Genomic DNA, 19,049 nt, shown 5'->3' on the forward strand with positions numbered 1-19,049 from the left:
GGAGGCTATTAAGACATAGTTGTAAACTATAGAGCTCAAAAATATTTACACAATAGGCATCACTGAAAAACCCTAAATTTTATTTTGCCCCTAAATAAAATGTATAGATGGAAAATTGGGTTTTTGTGTTTCATAGTTTGAAAGCTACATTATTCATATGCTCAACGTTAGGAGCAAGGTGTTAGTATAAACAAAGTCATTATCAAACTAGATAGCTTATCACCTTTCTAGGATTGACTTATTCACACTTGGCATAAGTTTTCTTAGGATTTTTTAGACTTTTGTCACACCTCAAAATGTTGAGACATGTTTCCTCATCACTTGAGAGACCTATTGCATGCATACTTGCCACTTGCTCACACACTGATCAAGTGAGCTCACAAGTGTTGCACCTCTGGAGGTGTAACTGTTAGAGTTTCACTCCTACCTTTTCACCTCCTCATCCTTGCCTATATATGCAAGGATTCTATGTACGTTTTATATACTCTTCATTTTATATTGATAGATATGCAATCCTACTTCATTTCTCACTTGTGGAAGGTTATCAATTTGCACTTTTAGATCTAGACTCACTTCAACATGGTATTAGAACCATGAATGTATGTTCCTTATTGTATCAAAACGAATCCTATGCATAGCCCTATAATTGATGTGTCAAGGAGCCAAATAGATGTCACCACTACATCTAGAAGGCTTAGATAATAAATAAAAAAAATGTTTCATCAATTTTGATAATTTTTTATTTTTACAATTTTTTTGCTATTATACAAAAAAGTTGTAATTTTTTTTTTAAAATGTTAACAGCGGCCTAAAATAGCCCTCTACTGATCTACCCATCATCATTTTCGGTTGAATTTTAGTTCAAAAGACAAAAAAAAAACAAAAAAACAAAGGTCACGTTATCCTTGCCGCTCTACCATTATTGATTTTTTATCATTTTTTGTTAATTAAACTCACTCTTTGAAAAGTTTATAAATTTTTTTTTTTAAACCTTACACTAATTTGATATCTTCATTGTTGTAGCTTTTTAAGGATTATATTTAAGTGTTTTGAAGGTTTTTCACCTTTGTTTGGGCTTGGTTTTGACTTTAACAACCTATTTTCCAGATCTTCCCCTTTGCCCATCTACCCTTTTGAGTCACTATTTGTCTTTGCAAAGATTTTGGCATATTTGGGCTATTTTGTAGGCATTTTTAACATGTCTAATAGGATTTTCCACACACTCCTATAGAGCTTTTGGTGAATTTTAGCAAACTTGCACTAATTCATGGCTAGATTTTTGGCCTATCGGCCTGCTTGTGTAATCGGCATACCATGTTTTTTATTTTGATTGGCGGAGTCCATTTCCACACCCGTACACATAGTAGCGCAGGATTTGTCAAATGAAAGGGGCAACGTACAAATCCTTGTGTTCCTTTTTTACATCTCTGATTAAAATTACCACACCATACATAAGCAATCTACTATGATAATGTGTTGATATAATCTCCAACATATTTGGGTGAGTTTCCAAAGTTTTATGGGGTTAATATAATCATGAGTGCCATTAAATTTTCACCAATGGAACCTTTTAATGCTCTTCATACATCTATGCTAAGTGTTACGTTCATGTGCTCAGGGTTAGTACCACATGCCACCTCCCAACATCCAAAGAAATTGTCAAAATTTGCCCTTTTGACTTAGGGTTTGTGTATTGGTAGAGTTAAAATTTACAGTATACTTTTATTGTTAGTTCTATTATCTTTTTCATTGACAATAATTTAGATAAAGATTAAGATCTTATAAAGGGAATTTTTTATTTTTGGTTGTTGCATAAATTATAAATGGGGAGTCAGATTTTCAAGTGTGAATAGTCGACATAAATTTAGGTTTGTCATCTTCATTTTGGTGTCAAGATGCTTTAGAAATTATATTATTTTGAAAAAAAAAATTGTCTCTAAAGTCATTATTGTAATCGAATTTTGATGGGGCATAACTTTCACCTTGGTTATCAAAATTTTATAAACTTTTTTATTTCTATTTGAAGTTTGCTAGGAATTTCAATTTTCCTTGTGATTTTAATATTTTGATTGCCCTGTTATAAAAACTTGTAAAATCACCATGCATTTTAAAAAAGAATGTCATTCAATCTTTGAAGCAGTCATTGGTTAAGAGGGACCTCAAAGAGATCAATCTGGACTGGTCGGCAAGAGTAACACAACGAAAACACAAAGATATGATGGAGGTAATGCTAAACATATTGTATTATAACATGAAAACTGATTACAACCAACCGATAACAACCGAGTTACAACATAACCGACTCACATGCCTACTAAAACATGCTCAAATACAGAATAGGTCACAACCGAGACCTTTAATCTTAAGATCTATCTTCTACGCTCAGTCTAGTTACTTGATTCTTCGATTGATTACATTCTAATGTGCAATTACAATTATATATACGATCCAAAAGATTTGGTCGGCCCAAAAAGGGATCAAAACCTGAAGAGCAAGACCTAACGTGTGAAATCAACAAGGTCAACCTCCACCAAGAGATTCCTCCAAAAAATCCAAAGGATGAAGCGTAGATCGCGAGAAAAGGTCGCCACACGCCAAGGAACATCAGAATCAACGTCCAAGGCTCCGCAAGCTTCGGAAGGGGTTCTGGTATATCACCAAAATAGGTCCAGGCAACCAGTAACAGAAAACTATCATGGAAACCAATAGTGATATCTTGTTGGAAGATGATCCAAATGCAATGCGGTTAGGAAATAAGAAAGATGATCAAGTCTTCAAGTAGATCCAACTCCACAGGATTTGGTGAGCCAAAACCAGGACACACAAAAAGAAATGTTGAAACTGCAAACAGAAAGAAAATATTTTTGGTTGATGCAAGATTGCTATGAATCGGGGATGCTCCTACATCAGATATGTTAAAATCTGAGAAATATATTACAACCCAGAATTGAATTGAAAGAGATAGATCAAATAAACTGTAAATAGAAATGAAATAAACAACATAACAATGATATCGAGAGAAAACTGATGTGAAGTGCTCCAAGGAAAAATAGCATCAAATTACTATCTCCAACTATATGAAAATACAAGCAAGGTAGCATGTTTATATAGACTCAAGAGAGGGGTGGAGGTGGCAATACCATCCAATGAGGAGAGACCACCATGATGGTCTAAACATAGTAAATGCACCTCCTCATAGCATGTCGACACCTCAATACCCACTTGTCTTAAGTAAACATGCTTTATTAACCTAAGCAAGCTTAATTAAAGTGTAGGAAAAACCTATGAAAAAGGAAAATTATAAACCCAACTAGGAAATAAAAACCTACACTACCAAGACATCTGGGGTTCTTGAAAAAGCAAGCCTCTCACTTTGTTATGGTTAGAGGAAAACCAAGGCGGTCTATCTCTGCCTAAGGAATCCAAGATGAATCTTCAACCAGTCTATCCTTCCACTTCACAAAATACTCCTTATGCTAATTGCTCCGGGTACTAAGCCCAATCCTACTGTCCAAAATTTCTTCAATCTGATCCGGTTCCTTCCAGGGCAACCGTTTCTCCAAGTCTGAAATATTGTCCTCACTGAATTCGGGTTCATGATACTCATGTAGATCTGCAACGTTAAACACAGGTGAAATACTTAGACTATCCGGTAACTCCCCTTCATATGCATTTCCAGAATTGAACTTCCTCAAAATCCTGCAAGGTCCAAACTTTTTCATCTACAATTTGTTATAAGTTCCAATCGGGAATCTCTCTTTTCTCATATATACCATCACTTCATCGCCAACTTCAAACTCCTTATGTCTCCTCTTCTCATCTATCTTCTCCTTATACTTGTTGGTCATGTCCTCCAAGTGTTGCTTAACCTGAATATACAAGGCTACCATGTGATTTGCAAAATCTTTTGCTTCTGAACTTCTCTGGTCTTCATTCTCTGGTCTTCACTGCTAATATCTTTTAATTCTGATATACCTCTAGGATGCACTCCAGTAACAATCTCAAAAGGTGTTATTTTGGTACTCCTATTTACTGAATTATTGTAGGCAAACTCTGCTTGTGCAAGGATTAAATCCCAACTTCCAGTTTTATCTCCAACTAAACATCTCAACAAATTTCCCAAACTCTAGTTAACTACTTCTGTCTATCCATCAGTTTGTGGATGAAAAGTAGAATTGAACTTCAAATCTGTCTTCATCTTCTTCCAAAGTGTTCTCCAAAAATAGCAAACAAACTTAGTGTCTTTGTATGAAACTATGCTCTTAGGTAACCCATACAATCTCACTACTTCCTTGAAAAATAGGTCTGCTACATGTAATGCAACTGATGTCTTCTTACAAGGTATGAAATGAGCCATCTTCAAGAATCTATCCACTACCAAAAATATAGAATCATTTCCTCTCGATGTTTTAGGCAATCGAAGTACAAAATCCATGCTTATATCCTCCCAAGGTCTTACTAGTACTATGAAAGGTTTATACAATCCCACATTCTGACTACTACCCTTTGCAACTTGACAAACTCTACAACTTTGCACATATTTCTTAACATCCTTATGAATTTGGGGTCAAAAGTACTGCTCACTCACCATTGCTACTATTTTGTCAATACCAAAATGTCCAGCTAATCCTCCACTATATTTCTCCTTTATTAGATTCTCCCTCATAGAACTCTTAGGTATGCACAACTAAACTCCTCTGAATAACATCCCATCTTGAATGAAGTAATCCAACCACTTGTTTCTATCTACCATAACCGGTTATCTACATGCTTTCCAAGGTTCTGCAAAATCCGGGTCATCATCATACAAGGTCTTCAAATCCTAATACTATCACTCTCATTTTTGTTAGCAAATTCCTTCTCCTACTCAATGCATCAACAACTTTGTTAGATTTTCCACTTCTATGCTTCAACACAAAGGTGTAACTCTGCAAGAATTCTACCCATCTCATATGTCTCTAATTCAACTTACTTTGACTATTTAAATACTGCAAAGCTTGATGATCTATATACAACACAAACTCCTTAGACAACAAGTAATGTCTCCACTTCTTCAAGGCTTGAACTATGGCATAAAACTCCTAATCATACACTGAATATCTCATTTGAGCATCATTCAATTTTTCACTGAAATAAGTTACTGCTCTCCCTTCCTGACTCAAGACTGCTCCTATTGTTGTTCCACTTACATCACAATCCACTTGAAATACTTTATTAAAATCTGGTAAAGCTAACACAGGTTGCTCAGTCATTTTCTACTTCATCAGTTCAAAACTTTTGTTTGCTCTAGTGGTCCACTTGAATTCCTTCTGATCTCCCCTCATGGTCTCAGTCATAAGGTTAGTAAAGAGAAGGAATTTAATTAAATAAAATGATTTATTCAATTAAATGATAAAAAGGGCTTAAGTGAATTTAAATAAATAAATTGAGTAATTTATTTAATTAAATAGAAGAATGTGGATGGTTTAATTAAATTAGATTTAACTAAAATAGAGGAATGAGAATAAAATGAACATTAAATATTCATTTAGGAATATGGTCATTTTTATACGTCTACAATTATCTTACCTCTCCAATGTTTTTAGGTGTAGGCCACTCAACAATTGCTTTTACTTTCTCAGGGTCCATCTTCAAACCATCCTCAGATATCACAAATCCTGAATAACTAACTCATCCTTCATGAAAGTACACTTATTAATATTTATCAGCAACTTTTCTTCCCTCAACCTCTACAAAACTTGTCTCAATTGTAACAAATGTTCCTCTTTTGTCTTACTGAAAATTAGAATGTTCTTCTTTTGTCTTATTGAAAAAGTGAGCCTCTCACTTTGTTGGGGTCAGAGGAAAACCAAAGCGGTCTACCTCTACCTAAGGAATCCAAGATGAATCTTCAACTGGTCTATCCTTCCACTTCACAAGATACTCCTTATACTGACTGCTCCGGGCACTATGCTCAATCCTACTGTCCAACATGTCTTCAATCTGATCTAGTTCCTTCCGGGGCAACTGTTTCTCCAAGTCTACAATATTGTCCTCACTGAATTCTGGTTCATGATACTGACGAAGATCTACAATGTTAAACACAGGTGAAATACTCAGACTATCTAGTAACAACGCTTCATATGCATTCCCAGAACTGAATTTTCTCAAAATCCTGCAAGGTTCAAACTTTCTCATTTGCAACTTGTTATAAGCTCCAACCAGGAATATTTATTTTCTCAGATACACCATCACTTCATCACCAACTTCAAATTCCTTATGTCTCCTCTTCTCATCTGATTTCTCCTTATACTGGTTGTTCATGTCCTCCAGATGTTCCCAAACTTGAATATGTAAGTCCTTCATGTGATCTGCAAATTCTTCTGCTTCTGAACTTCTCTGGTCTTCATTGCTAATATATCTTAATTCTAATATACCTCTAGTATGTACTCCGATAACAATCTCAAAAGGTTTTGGTACTCTTGTTTACTGAATTATTGTAGGCAAACTTTGCTTGTGCAAGAATCAAATCCCAACTTCTGGTTTTATCTCCAACTAAACATCTCAACAAATTTCTTAAGCTCTAGTTAACTACTTACGTCTGTCCATCAGTCTGTGGATGAAAAGTAGAACTGAACTTCAAATTTGTCTTTATCTTCTTCCAAAGTGTTCTCCAAAAATAGCCAACAAACTTAGTGTCTTTGTCTGAAACTATGCTCTTAGGTAATCCATGCAATCTCACTACTTCCTTGAAAAATAGGTCTGCTACATTTAATGCATCTAATGTCTTCTTACAAGGTATGAAATGAGCCATCTTCGAGAATCTATCCACTACCACAAATATAGAATCATTCTCTCTCGGTGTTTTAGGCAATCCAAGTATGAAATCCATTCTTATATCCTCCCAAGGTCTTACCGATATTGTCAAAGGTTTATACAATCCCACATTCTAACTACTACCCTTTGCAACTTGACAAATTCTACAACTTTGCACATATTTCCTAACATCCTTATGAATCAGGGACCAAAAGTAATGCTCACTCACCAATGCTACTGTTTTGTCAATACCAAAATGTCTAACTAATCCTCCATCGTGTTTCTCCTTTATCAGATTCTCCCTTATAGAACTCTTAGGTATGCACAACTGTATTCCTCTAAATAACATCGCATCCTAAATGAAGTAATCCAACCACTTGCTTCTATCTATCGTAATTGGTTCTCTGCATGCTCTCCAAGGTTCTACAAAATCTGGGTCATCGTCATACAAGGTCTTCAATTCCTCAAATCCTAATCCTGTCACTCTCATCTCTGTCAACAAATTCCTTTTCCTACTCAATGCATCAGCAACTTTGTTTGATTTCCCACTTCTATGCTTCAACACAAAGGTGTAACTCTACAAAAATTCTACCTATCTCATATGTCTCTGACTCAAATTACTCTAATTGTTCAAATACTGCAATGCTTGATGATCTGTATACAACACAAACTCCTTAAGCAACAGGTAATGTCTCCACTTCTTCAAGGCTTGAACTATGGCATAAAACTCTCTATCATACACTAAATATCTCCTCCGGGCATCATTCAATTTCTCATTGAAATAAGTTACTGCTCTCCCTTCCTGACTCAAGACTGTTCCTATTGTTGTTCCACTTGCATCATAGTCCACTTGAAATACTCTATTGAAATCCAGTAAAGCTAATACAGGTTGCTCAGTCACTTTCCGTTTTAATAGTTCAAAAATTTTGTTTGCTCTAGTGGTCCACTTGAATTCCTTTCGATCTCCCCTCATGGTCTTAGTCACAGGGTTACAAAGTGAACTGGAATTTCTGATGAACTTCCGATAGAAACTAGCCAATCCATGAAATGATCTTACCTCTCCAATTCTTTCAGGTGTAGGCCACTCAAAAATTGCTTTTACTTTCTTGGGGTCCATCTTCAAACCATCCTCAAATATCAGAAATCCCAAATAGACTAATTCATCTTTCATAAAAGTATACTTCTTAAGATTTATCAACAACTTTTCTTCCCTCAACCTCTGCAAAACTTGTCTCAAATGCAACAAATGCTCCTCTTTTGTTTTACTAAAAATCAGAATATCATCCAAATATACAATAACAAACTTACTCAAGAATTTATTCAATACCTCATTCATCAACCTAATGAAATTACTCTGTGCATTAGTTAACCCAAAAGGCATCACCAACCATTCATACAATCCTTCATTTGTCTTAAATGTTATCTTTCACTCATCTCCTTCTCTGATCCCGATATGATGATATCCACTCTTCAAGTCTATCTTTGTAAAGTATTTGGCTCCGCTCAAACAGTCCATTATGTCATCCATCTTAGGCAAAGAAAACCGATATTTCACTATGATCTTGTTTATTGCTCCAGGGAATTGGTGCATTCTCCACTCTCCATTCTTCTTACGTGCTGATACTGCTAGTACTACACAAGGGCCCAAACTTTCTTTGATCAAACCTTTCTTCAACAGCTCCTGCACTTGTCTATTTAGCTCTTCATTCTCTATCATTGTCATCCGGTGTGTGACTTTGTTGGGTAAACTAGCTCTAGGAACCAGGTCCATGCAATGACTGATACTTCTCACAGGTGGCAATCCATTAGGCACATTATTTGAAATGATGTCTTCATATTCAGTCAGCAAATCTTTTATATCTTCTGGTTGATCTCCTTCTGGTTCTGGTTTCTCAATCTTCTTAGGAATTAAGGCAAAACATACTTTCTCATATCTCAATCCATCCAGGAATTTCCTTCCATCTACCAAACAAATTCTAGCATTCGTACAAACTTCATTCTTCAAAGGTTCCTCCAAAGGCAACAAGGTTTGCTTCATCCCATTGGCCACAATAGTGTATGTATTCTTCCTCCCATCATGTACAACATGTCTATCAAACTGCCAAGGTCTACCCAACAAAAGATTACAAATATCCATAGGCATAATATCACACAAGACTACATCATGATAATTCCCAAATTTCAATTTCACCAACCATTGTTCACTTACTAACAACTTATGTTCCTCCTGAATCCATGCTATCTGATAAGGCTTAGGGTGTTTCAATCTTTCCAAAATTAACTTATTCGCCATCTCTTCTGAAACAAGATTATCTGAACTACCACTATCAATAACAACTTTACAACACTTACTGGATACCTTACATCTGGTCTTGAACAAATTTTTCCTCTACAAGGGCTCTTCATCTCCTCCGATATGACACAAAGCTCTTGTCATCATCAACAGTTCTCCATCTTCCGGTTATTGTCTGATCCGATGGGGTTTTCTTTCACCACTGTTGCTCTTTTAGTATTCTTTGTCTTCTTACACTCGAAGGCACGATGTCCTTCTCCTCCACACTTACAGCAAGTTCCTCTAAATGTTCTCTTGTCTTGTCTTCCAAAATTCTCACTCCGGTAGCCATCTGGTTCTCTCCTCCAGTAGAAATTTTTATCATCTTTCTGGTATGAATTACTTTCTTTGTTCACTTCCTTATCCTTGTTTTGATCTATACAGGTTCCTCTACTTTCGGTATATCCTCTTCCTCCTTGAAATCTTCCTCCGGTAAACCTTCGACCTTTGCCTCTCTGCCTCTACTCATATCTTTTGTTTAGCTTATCTTTTGCCTTTAGGGCATACTGGTAAGCCTCTTCAATACTCTCCAAGTTGATCAAACTAAGTTCATCTTGTATAGGCATCCGCAATTCATTCAAATATCTTGCAACTTGTTCAACTTCATCATCAACATGTCTAGATCTAATATTCAACTTGTAAAATGCTTCAGTGTATTGCTTCACACTAGATTCCTTATGTCTCGAATTCTGCAACTTCTGAAACAGATTCACTTGATAATCAGCTGGCATAAATTATGATTTCAACTTAGCAATCATCATATCCCATGTCTTAATCTTCTCTTTAACTCTTCTTTGTCTATCAACTTGCAAATGCTCCCACCAAAGAGATGCATGATCTTTCAACTAGGTACATGCATATTTCACCTTCCTTTCTTCTGTAGTGTTTTCAAAATCAAAATATTTCACCATCTCTGAGATCCAATCCATCAATTCATTTGAATCCAACTTCCCATCATATTTCGGTGGGGTAAAATGAGGTTGAGTATTCGCCCTACTCAAAACCCTCAAAAACCTTTCCTCATCTGGATCAACCACCGGTGGGTTTACTTGTTCTATCGGGGCTTCTTCTCCTTCATCTTCACTTACATCTTCAATATGTTGGCCTCTTCTCTGGGCTCTCCACGGCTTCCAATCGGGCTGCTATACCTCACAACATTTCCATCACGGTAGGGTTTGCATTCCCACACTCTCCACCATTCCTAGCTCCTCTTTGCACCATCGTTCACGTCGGTCCTCTACAGCTATAGGTCGGATCCACAATCCACCAGTCTACAACAAAAATTTCAGGACACGCAACCTCCAGAATGAAAACTTGCTCTGATACCACTTGAAGCAGTCATCAGTTAGGAGGGACCTCAAAGAGATCAATCTGGACCCGTCAACAAGAGTAACACAACTGAAACACAAAGATATGATGGAGGTAATGCAAAACATATTGTATTATAACATGAAAACTGATTACAACCAACTGGTAACAACTGAGTTATAGCATAACCGGCTCATAGGCCTACTAGAACATGCTCAAATATAGAATAGGTCACAACCAGAACCTTTAATCTTAAGATCTATCTTCTACGCTCAATCTCGTTACTTGATTCTTCAATTGATTACATTCTAATGCGCAATTACAATTATATATACGATCCAAAGGATCCAGTCAGCCCAAAAAGGGATCAAAACTCGAAGAACAAGACCTAACATGTAAAATCAATGAGGTCGGCCTCCACCAAGAGATTCCTTTAGAAAATCCAAAGGATGAAGCGTACATCATGGGAAAAGGTTAGCCACACGCCAAGGAACATCAGAATCAACACCCAAGGCTTTGCAAGCTTCGAAAGAGGTTCTGATAGATCACCAAAATAGGTCCAGGCCGGTAACAAGAAACTGTCAACCGGTAATAGGAAACTGTCATGGAAACCAATAGGGATATCTTGGTGGAAAATGATCCAAATGTGATGCGGTCTAGAAATAAGAAAGATGATCAAGTCTTCAAGTAGAATCCAACTCCACAAGATCTGGTGAGCCAAAACCAGGACACACAGAAAGAAATGTTGAAACTGCAAACAAAAAGAAAATGTCTTTGGTTGATGCAAGATTGCCATGAACCAGGGATGCTCCTGCATCAATCTTCATAGAAGTTGCAATTCTCTTGCACATCTTTTTGGGCGAGTCTCTTTGAATCAATGGGAGCAACTTGGAAGTTTTTTTATTTATTTTGTTGATTTATGTGATCACGTCTTGCACATGAAATCCCTTCCATTTGAATATTCTATGTAATCCTCTTAATAAATAGAAAATTAAATATGAATATTGTGGGATGAAAAGGCTTACAATAGAAGATTGCGTTCATTTTCAAATTGATGAAATGAAACAACCCATTCTTGATCATGGTATTGTCTTACAGGTCTAATCATCTAATTCCAACACATGAAAAAGTATCATATGGTCTCGCTAAGATATCTTGTGAGACGTCACCATCATTTGGAGATTAACAACATAGTCGCATGGCTTACATTGATGACTTATCTCCCATATCACTTGTTGCTACATGTGAATCTAGAGTCAACTAATCCATAAGTTCTAATGGTACTTTTCATCAAGACATTGTTATCATCTTCCTAGATCCAACATATATTGGGATGTGTATCTACAAGATAATTATCCTTATTTCTCACATCTTGCATTGTAGATTTGAAGACATTATTAAGGACCTTTGACTTCTATTTGATAACAATCACATCAACACTATTGTCTACCCATATTTAGATATTGCTCTTGCTCTTGTTGTTGTCTTGCCTACATCAACTACTATTGTGACAAATTATGCAAATATTCATGAGTTGACCTATCCAACTCAGTCATTGCCTATGCTAACATCATCTATAGTAGTATCAGATTCACATTGATCTAGTTATCACCATACATCCATTATCCTTATTTTTTAATCTCTTATGGTAACTAATCCATCTTATCAAAATTTGTCACATGTCAGCATTGGCTTGAATATTTGTGAGCATCATTCAAATACATCATGGGCATCGTATTAGTATTTAGATCATATGATACATTTAGAAACATTCATTCTACATCTTGCATATTTCTATTTGGAATGAAAGGTCATCTTGCACATATTTTTTATGTTTTTTCTTCCTTAGGGGGGAAATATTGTTCAACAATTGTGGATCATCTTCAATATCTAGTGCCAAGCATCTTTCAACACTACATACATCACTTTTAGCGGAAGTTGCACCATTTCTCTTTTCATCTTAGTTTTGGGAGGAAGCATTTCCTCTAACAAAGTTCATTACTTCTCATTCTTAGGGAGGTCATCTGACTTTCTCTTATTTATCTCTTATCGAGAGAAACACTCATTGTGCATTATATTAGAAGTAGTCCTTGGGGGTCATCATGAGTCCTCCATTTATCACTGCTCTTCTTCACTTGTACATTTTATTTTAGTACATTTGTATCATATCTGTTGGAGAGGGATTTTTATTTCCCTCTACTTTATGAGAAATTTGTATATGAGTGCCTAACACGGCCTAGTAATTAAGACTCATCATCAATGTATACATTTTTCCCCAAGTTGCACTTAATGGGTGTTATTAGTGTAAATAGAGTCACTATCAAACAAGTTATCTTATTACTTTTCTAAGATCAGCCTATTCAAACTTAGCTTAAGTTTACTTAGGATTATTGAGACATGTGTCCCCATCACTTGAGACGTGTGTCCTTGCATACTTGTCACTTGCTCACACACTTGTAAAGTGAGCTCACAAATGTTGCACCTTTAGAGGGGGTTGTTGGTGTTTCACTCCTTCCTTCTCATCTCCTCATCCATGCCTATATATTATGCAAGGCTTCTATGTACATTTTATACACTCTTCATTTTGTATTGATAGACATACTTTTGTGCTTCATTTCTCACTCGTGAAAGGTTATCATTTCATGACAAACCTTGTACTACTTCAACACAAGGTTGAGACACTTTTATTACACAAATAATGTGTTGGAAATTGAAGTGGGTCAAGAACTTGTTTGACTTTGAAAAGGTCAAATATGGAATGAGATGTACAATTTAAGATAGTTTGCATGATAGTTGGTCAAAGTTGATCATAATATTATTTAATCAAGTGAAGGAATAAGAGTGCATGCTAAATGAGAGGAAAAAATGTAAAACATGTATCTTTTGTCTTTGCAAAATATTCTTGTACATCTATTCACTATGAATATAAAACTTACATTATAATACAAAATACGATTTTTAAAATAAAAGAATAATATTTTTGTTAAATTCATATTATTGAAGAAACCTAAAACAATATGTTTAGAAAAAATATTCTAATAGATCTGTAAAAATATAATCCTATACACTAAACTAGATTTTTTAAGACTATAATAACATAAAAAATATATATATTAAAAATTAGAAACTTAAAAGAACAATTATTTTATATTTCTTAATTAATCTTTTTAAATATAAATTAAAAATAATAATAAAACCACCCTCTTTAAACAAGTATTGCAAATTCCTACAAGGCATAAAACTCTAAGTTCACCTAGGAGACTTAAAAAACAATTATGAACATTGGTAATCGATGTTCTCAATCCACATGGCTCCCTCCTAATGTCACTTGGCAATATGATATTTTATCTTAGTTTTTTTGAAGGTTTAATGTTTTGTCGGGCGACCGGACTTGAATTATAAGTTTAATATTTAGTGGGGTGAGAGTATTAATATATTCAAATCCTACTCCAAACGGTAACATATTTTGAACTGGACCGTTTGAGGCGGCACAACTTAAACGGCTATATTTCCTGTCTTTTTATTCAAAGCGATTCCCTCTCTTGATGCATGCTTGATGGTTGTAACGCTCTCCGAAACTTTCATCTGAAAGCAAGCTGTTCATTTTTAATTTTTTTCCGAAACCTAGATTTGATAGCAATGGATGCGTATGAGAAGCTGGAGAAGGTTGGAGAAGGAACATATGGCAAGGTATACAAGGCCAAGGACAGGAAGACTGGGCAATTGGTAGCCCTCAAGAAGACCAGGCTCGAATCTGATGAGGAAGGCGTCCCTCCCACTGCCCTTCGTGAGATCTCCCTTCTGCAGATGCTTTCACAGGATCTTCATGTTGTAAGGTATATACCCAGTGTGTATATCACTTACTAGTGTGTGCTCATGTGTCTGGGCTCTGTTTTAGGTCTAGGGTATTGTCTGAAAAATGGGTATAGAATACATATGTGCGCTCTATGAATACCCAAAGGGTTTGATAAGGGTTTGATAAGTTTTGAATAAATATGTATATGTTCCATATTTGTATGATCTTCAAGTTGTCTGGTATGCCTAAAGTGTATATTACCTACTTTTGCTTATATGTCTGGACTCTGTTTTAGGTCTAGGGTATTGTCCGAAAAAAGGGTATAGTAGATATGTGTGCTCTATGGAAACCCAAATCGTTTGAGAAGGGTAAGTTTTAAATAAATGTGTCTGGTTCCTGTGTCAATGAAATATGATCATATTCTATCTCATTTCCTTGTGTGCACTCATCCCTAGCTTTGTTTCGGATTTTAGGGGATTTTGTCAAAATAGGTACATATTCTCTATGGAACCCCACAAGAGAAACTCAAATCAGTGTAAATGGCCTCTGTCTGCAGTCATCCCTGGCTATGTTTTGGGTTTAAGCCAGTGTCCCGTAGAATGTAGCATACTGAGGTTGTATGTGGCTTCTGTGTATATCTTTACTATGTTTGTTTGTGTCTGGATTTGTTTTGTGCTTAGGGCGCTGTGAAAAATCTGCACGATGTAGCATATACGCTTTCTTTGGATTTTCGTGTTAATTTTAAGGTCGAGTTATATTCGATTTGTATGTATGGCCTCTATGTATATTTGTCCTGTTGTCTATCTCTGTTTTGGGTTTAGACCTGGTTTGTAGAATGTGCATTTTTTATTGTTCTTGTATCTTCAATGTATTCAAGGGAAGTGGGAATATATTCAATGCGTATAACCATCATATGTGCCTGGATTGTTTGGATTTTAAAATGACGGGTGAGAAGCAGGTCGATAGTGCATATATGCTGTCTTTAATTGATCTATTGTAATTTGGATATGGCCTCTTTGCATATGCACCCTATGTGTCTGGTATGTGTGCATGGTAATGTATAGATAATTCACTCTGTGGTGAATATATTTGTGGCCTTTTTCCTTGAAACGTAATTAAAACGTCTTTTGGGTTTAAAGTTTAAACATTCTAGTTTTGTGTGAAAAATCGAATAGGACATTTTTGGGATTATGCCAACCTAAAGTTTTGTGTCTAAAATTGGTTAGAATGTGTGTGCATGCTTTGGAGAGACACTCAATGTGCATCTTTATGTGCACATAACCCTAGCATCCTTCAGATTTGTGGGAAAGTTCATTAATTTCTTTTCATTGAAAAGGGTAAGGGAGGGGTAATTTAGTTGTGTATACATCCATCTATCCATCTCGCATCTGGCTCTAGGTTTGGGTTATCCTTCTGTTTTGTTGAAGTGCTGCAAAAGTGCCATATACATGCTTTCACACGATCCTTAGAATGTGGAATGAGCCTGTTTTGAATTTAACGCATTGAATAAGCCTGTTTGTGTGTAACACCGCAATATATGTGCTTTCTCGGAAACATTAGATGCTGAATGCATAACTGATCTCAGAATCCGTAGATTTATATGGGAAGTGATTGCATCAGGTTTTGAATTTAGTGCATCCTATTTGGCTGACTGGAACCTTTGTGCAGGCTGCTGGATGTGGAGCATACTGAAAGCAAAACTGGAAAGTCCCTTCTCTACTTGGTTTTTGAATACATGGACTCTGACCTAAAGAAATACATTGATACTTTTCGCCGCTCACAGACTAAAATGCCTCCCAAGCTAATGAAGGTTAGCTTCTGCAACGATGTGGAAAATGATAGTCCCTTTTATTTGTAATGTTCAAATTTTAATAGGCAAAGCTCTTGTTTCAGCACATGTCAGGCACCTTGTGATGAGAATGACATATGCTAGATTGAAATAACTTACATTTGCTAACATAGGAAATCTCCCCAATGAAGAAATGGCCTGTTTCGGGAATAGCCTTGAATCTGAAATTATTGAATTAATGTGTTTTCTTTTTTAATATTTCATTTTAAGCCAACTTATTTTGATTATTGTAATCAGTATGTTTAATTATTGCTTTGCAGAGCTTCATGTACCAGATATGTAAGGGAGTTGCTTTTTGCCACAGTCGTGGTGTAATGCATAGGTGAACTTTCACCCGCCTAATATGTATTGTACAATTTTAGGGTGGTTTTATAGACTGTTGGTTTTCCTTGCCTTGTTGCATATTATTGATGTTGGTTATTTTGGTTTTCAGAGACTTGAAGCCTCACAATTTGCTTGTGGATAAAGAAAAGGGTTTGGTTAAAGTTGCGGATCTTGGATTGGGAAGGGCGTTCACCATTCCTATCAAAAAGTACACCCATGAGGTAAAAATTTGATCTCATATAAAAATATTGAAATTTATAACCAATTTGAGTTGATAACTGCAGTATATTTATGTAGTAGATAACAACTGGTTGAATTCATTAGGTAGAATTATTTTTCCCAGAACATTAATTTCTGGTCCAGATGTATTTCAAATTATTTTTCATGCTGAAGCTTTTTAAATTCTGTTGGTGGCTATTAGCGTTGAATCAACTTATTTATGATTCTTGATGCAGATTGTAACTCTCTGGTATAGAGCACCTGAAGTGCTCTTGGGAACCACTCACTATTCCACACCTGTTGACATGTGGTCCGTTGGGTGTATTTTTGGTAATTTTCTTTGGTCCTTATTTGTTTCAGCTCTGTGTGTCCTCTTATACTGAAATTCTCTGAGAATATCAAATTCATTGTTTTGCAGCTGAAATGTCCAGAATGCACGCTCTCTTTCAGGGAGATTCAGAACTGCAACAACTTCTTCATATTTTCAGGTGTGTCCTAAATCTGTTTCTTAATCATGGAAACCAAAGAGCTCATGACGTTTTCTTTTGCAAGGCCTTCATAATCTCATTGAGAGGGCTGTTGTGTGCAATAGGTATCTTGGAACTCCAAATGAAGATGTATGGCCAGGAGTGACTAAGTTGAGAGACTGGCATGCCTATCCTCAATGGAAGCAACAAGATTTAAGCCTCGCTGTTCCTGATTTGGAACCAAATGGTGTAGATTTGTTGTCTGTAAGTGTCTTCCATCTACCTTCCATTATTTTCATTTTGTTTCCATCTTATTTGACTTCAATTTTCATTTCATTTCCATCTATTTTCACTTTGCATATTTGCAAGTAAACTACTAAAAATTGATTGGTGTCTTCTTGCAGAAAATGTTGATTTATGAGCCATCCAAGAGAATCTCAGCCAAAAAGGCAATGCAGCATCCTTATTTTGATGATCTTGACAAATCTCAATTCTGAATTTAAGCCAGGGGGTTTCTGAAAATGCCCAATTTTCATAGAAACAATTAGTATGTACACAGCAAGTGTTGGTTAGTGGGGTGGATGGGGTACATGGGTCTCTGAACTGAAATTTGTTTGTCTGGACAAATGGAGCAACCATGGAAGGAGCTTATATCTGAATTTCAATATTCCCATACTTGGGAAGTGTGTCTTTTATGCATTCTTTGAATCCATAATTATTAATATATTATCCGTTCTGCTGAAAATTAATCCTGTCTTTTTCTTATTGAGAATCCCTGTTTCATTAAAAGGACAAAGTAGGAAAAGTCTAAATATTTAATGGAGCAAATGGAGCAACCATGGAAGGAGCTTATATCTGAATTTCAATATTCCCATACTTGGGAAGTGTGTCTTTTATGCATTCTTTGAATCCATAATTATTAATATATTATCCGTTCTGCTGAAAATTAACTCTTCTGTCTTTTTCTTATTGAGAATCCCTGTTTCATTAAAAGGACAAAGTAGGAAAAGTCTAAATATTTTATGGAGAATATATGGTTCATGATATGCTCAAGTGTCTCTAAAATTTGTCTAAACGAAAGTTGCAACCATTCTGGTTTTCAAATCCAACCATATTTTTTAACAAACAAATGTTGCAAGATATTTTTTAACTACATATATAGCAGCCATGCTTGGGAATGGCTGAGTCTTTCCTTGAGATAGTTTTCATGTTAGTTTTGAATTGTAAGATCTTTTCAAATCCAACCATGGAATTGATAATAACTGAATTTTAATATTCCCACAATATCTATTCCACGGCATATTTAAGTCATTTGCCGTTTTCTTACTGATTATCCTACATATATATCAGCCATGCTTGGGAATGGCTGAGTCTTTCCTTGAGATAGTTTTCATGTTAGTTTTGAATTGTAAGATGGTTTTCTGGGTTGAACTTTGCCAGATGAGAAAATCCTGTGGAATGGTGGAAAGTTTAGCAATCTTTTCCACGGCATATTTAAGTCATTTGCCGTTTTCATATTTAAGTCATTTGTCATTTTGAACTTTGCCAGATGAGAAAATCCTGTGGAATTCTGGAAAGTTTAGCAATCTTTTCAAATCCAACCATGGAATTTCAAATCCACTGAATTTTAATATTCGCACAATATCTATTCCACAGCATATTTAAGTCATCTGCCGTTTTCTTACTGATTATTCCTCTGTTTCATGGCAGGACAAAGTAGACAAAGGTTAAGAAGTTAATAGAGAATATGTGGTTAAAAGATTACAATGTTTTCTTCTCAAAACATGTGGTTAAAATGTTATGTTGCAAGATAGTTCTTTTATACATGTATAACAACCATGAATTTTAATATTCCCATGTATAATTTTAATATTCCCACAATATCTATTCCACGGCATATTCAAGTCATTTGCAATTTTCTTACTGATTACAATGTTTTCTTCTCAAAATATATGTGCT

At 35.6% G+C, this 19,049-nt stretch overlaps 1 protein-coding gene across 1 annotated transcript; it reads left to right on the plus strand.

Moving 5' to 3' along the window:
- Positions 1-13,960: 13,960 nt before the first annotated feature.
- On the plus strand, positions 13,961-17,839 carry LOC131068959 (cyclin-dependent kinase B1-1). The gene is made up of 8 exons (XM_058004250.2): positions 13,961-14,271; positions 15,900-16,041; positions 16,341-16,402; positions 16,514-16,625; positions 16,860-16,953; positions 17,042-17,111; positions 17,216-17,354; positions 17,495-17,839. Exons 1-8 carry the CDS (start codon positions 13,985-13,987, stop codon positions 17,585-17,587), a joined length of 999 nt encoding a protein of 332 aa, XP_057860233.2. The 5' UTR covers positions 13,961-13,984; the 3' UTR covers positions 17,588-17,839.
- The last annotated feature ends 1,210 nt before the right edge of the window (positions 17,840-19,049 follow it).

Source organism: Cryptomeria japonica, chromosome 7 (assembly GCF_030272615.1).
Source record: "Cryptomeria japonica chromosome 7, Sugi_1.0, whole genome shotgun sequence".
Lineage (NCBI taxonomy): Eukaryota > Viridiplantae > Streptophyta > Pinopsida > Cupressales > Cupressaceae > Cryptomeria > Cryptomeria japonica.

Bases quoted from the DNA above. Each gene is read 5' to 3' on its own strand.
- LOC131068959 (XM_058004250.2), top strand. From the start codon at position 13,985: ATGCTTGATGGTTGTAACGCTCTCCGAAACTTTCATCTGAAAGCAAGC. The intron at 16,403-16,513 runs GTGAACTTTCAC...TTTGGTTTTCAG, and splicing joins AGTCGTGGTGTAATGCATAG to AGACTTGAAGCCTCACAATT. The intron at 17,355-17,494 runs GTAAGTGTCTTC...GTCTTCTTGCAG, and splicing joins ATGGTGTAGATTTGTTGTCT to AAAATGTTGATTTATGAGCC.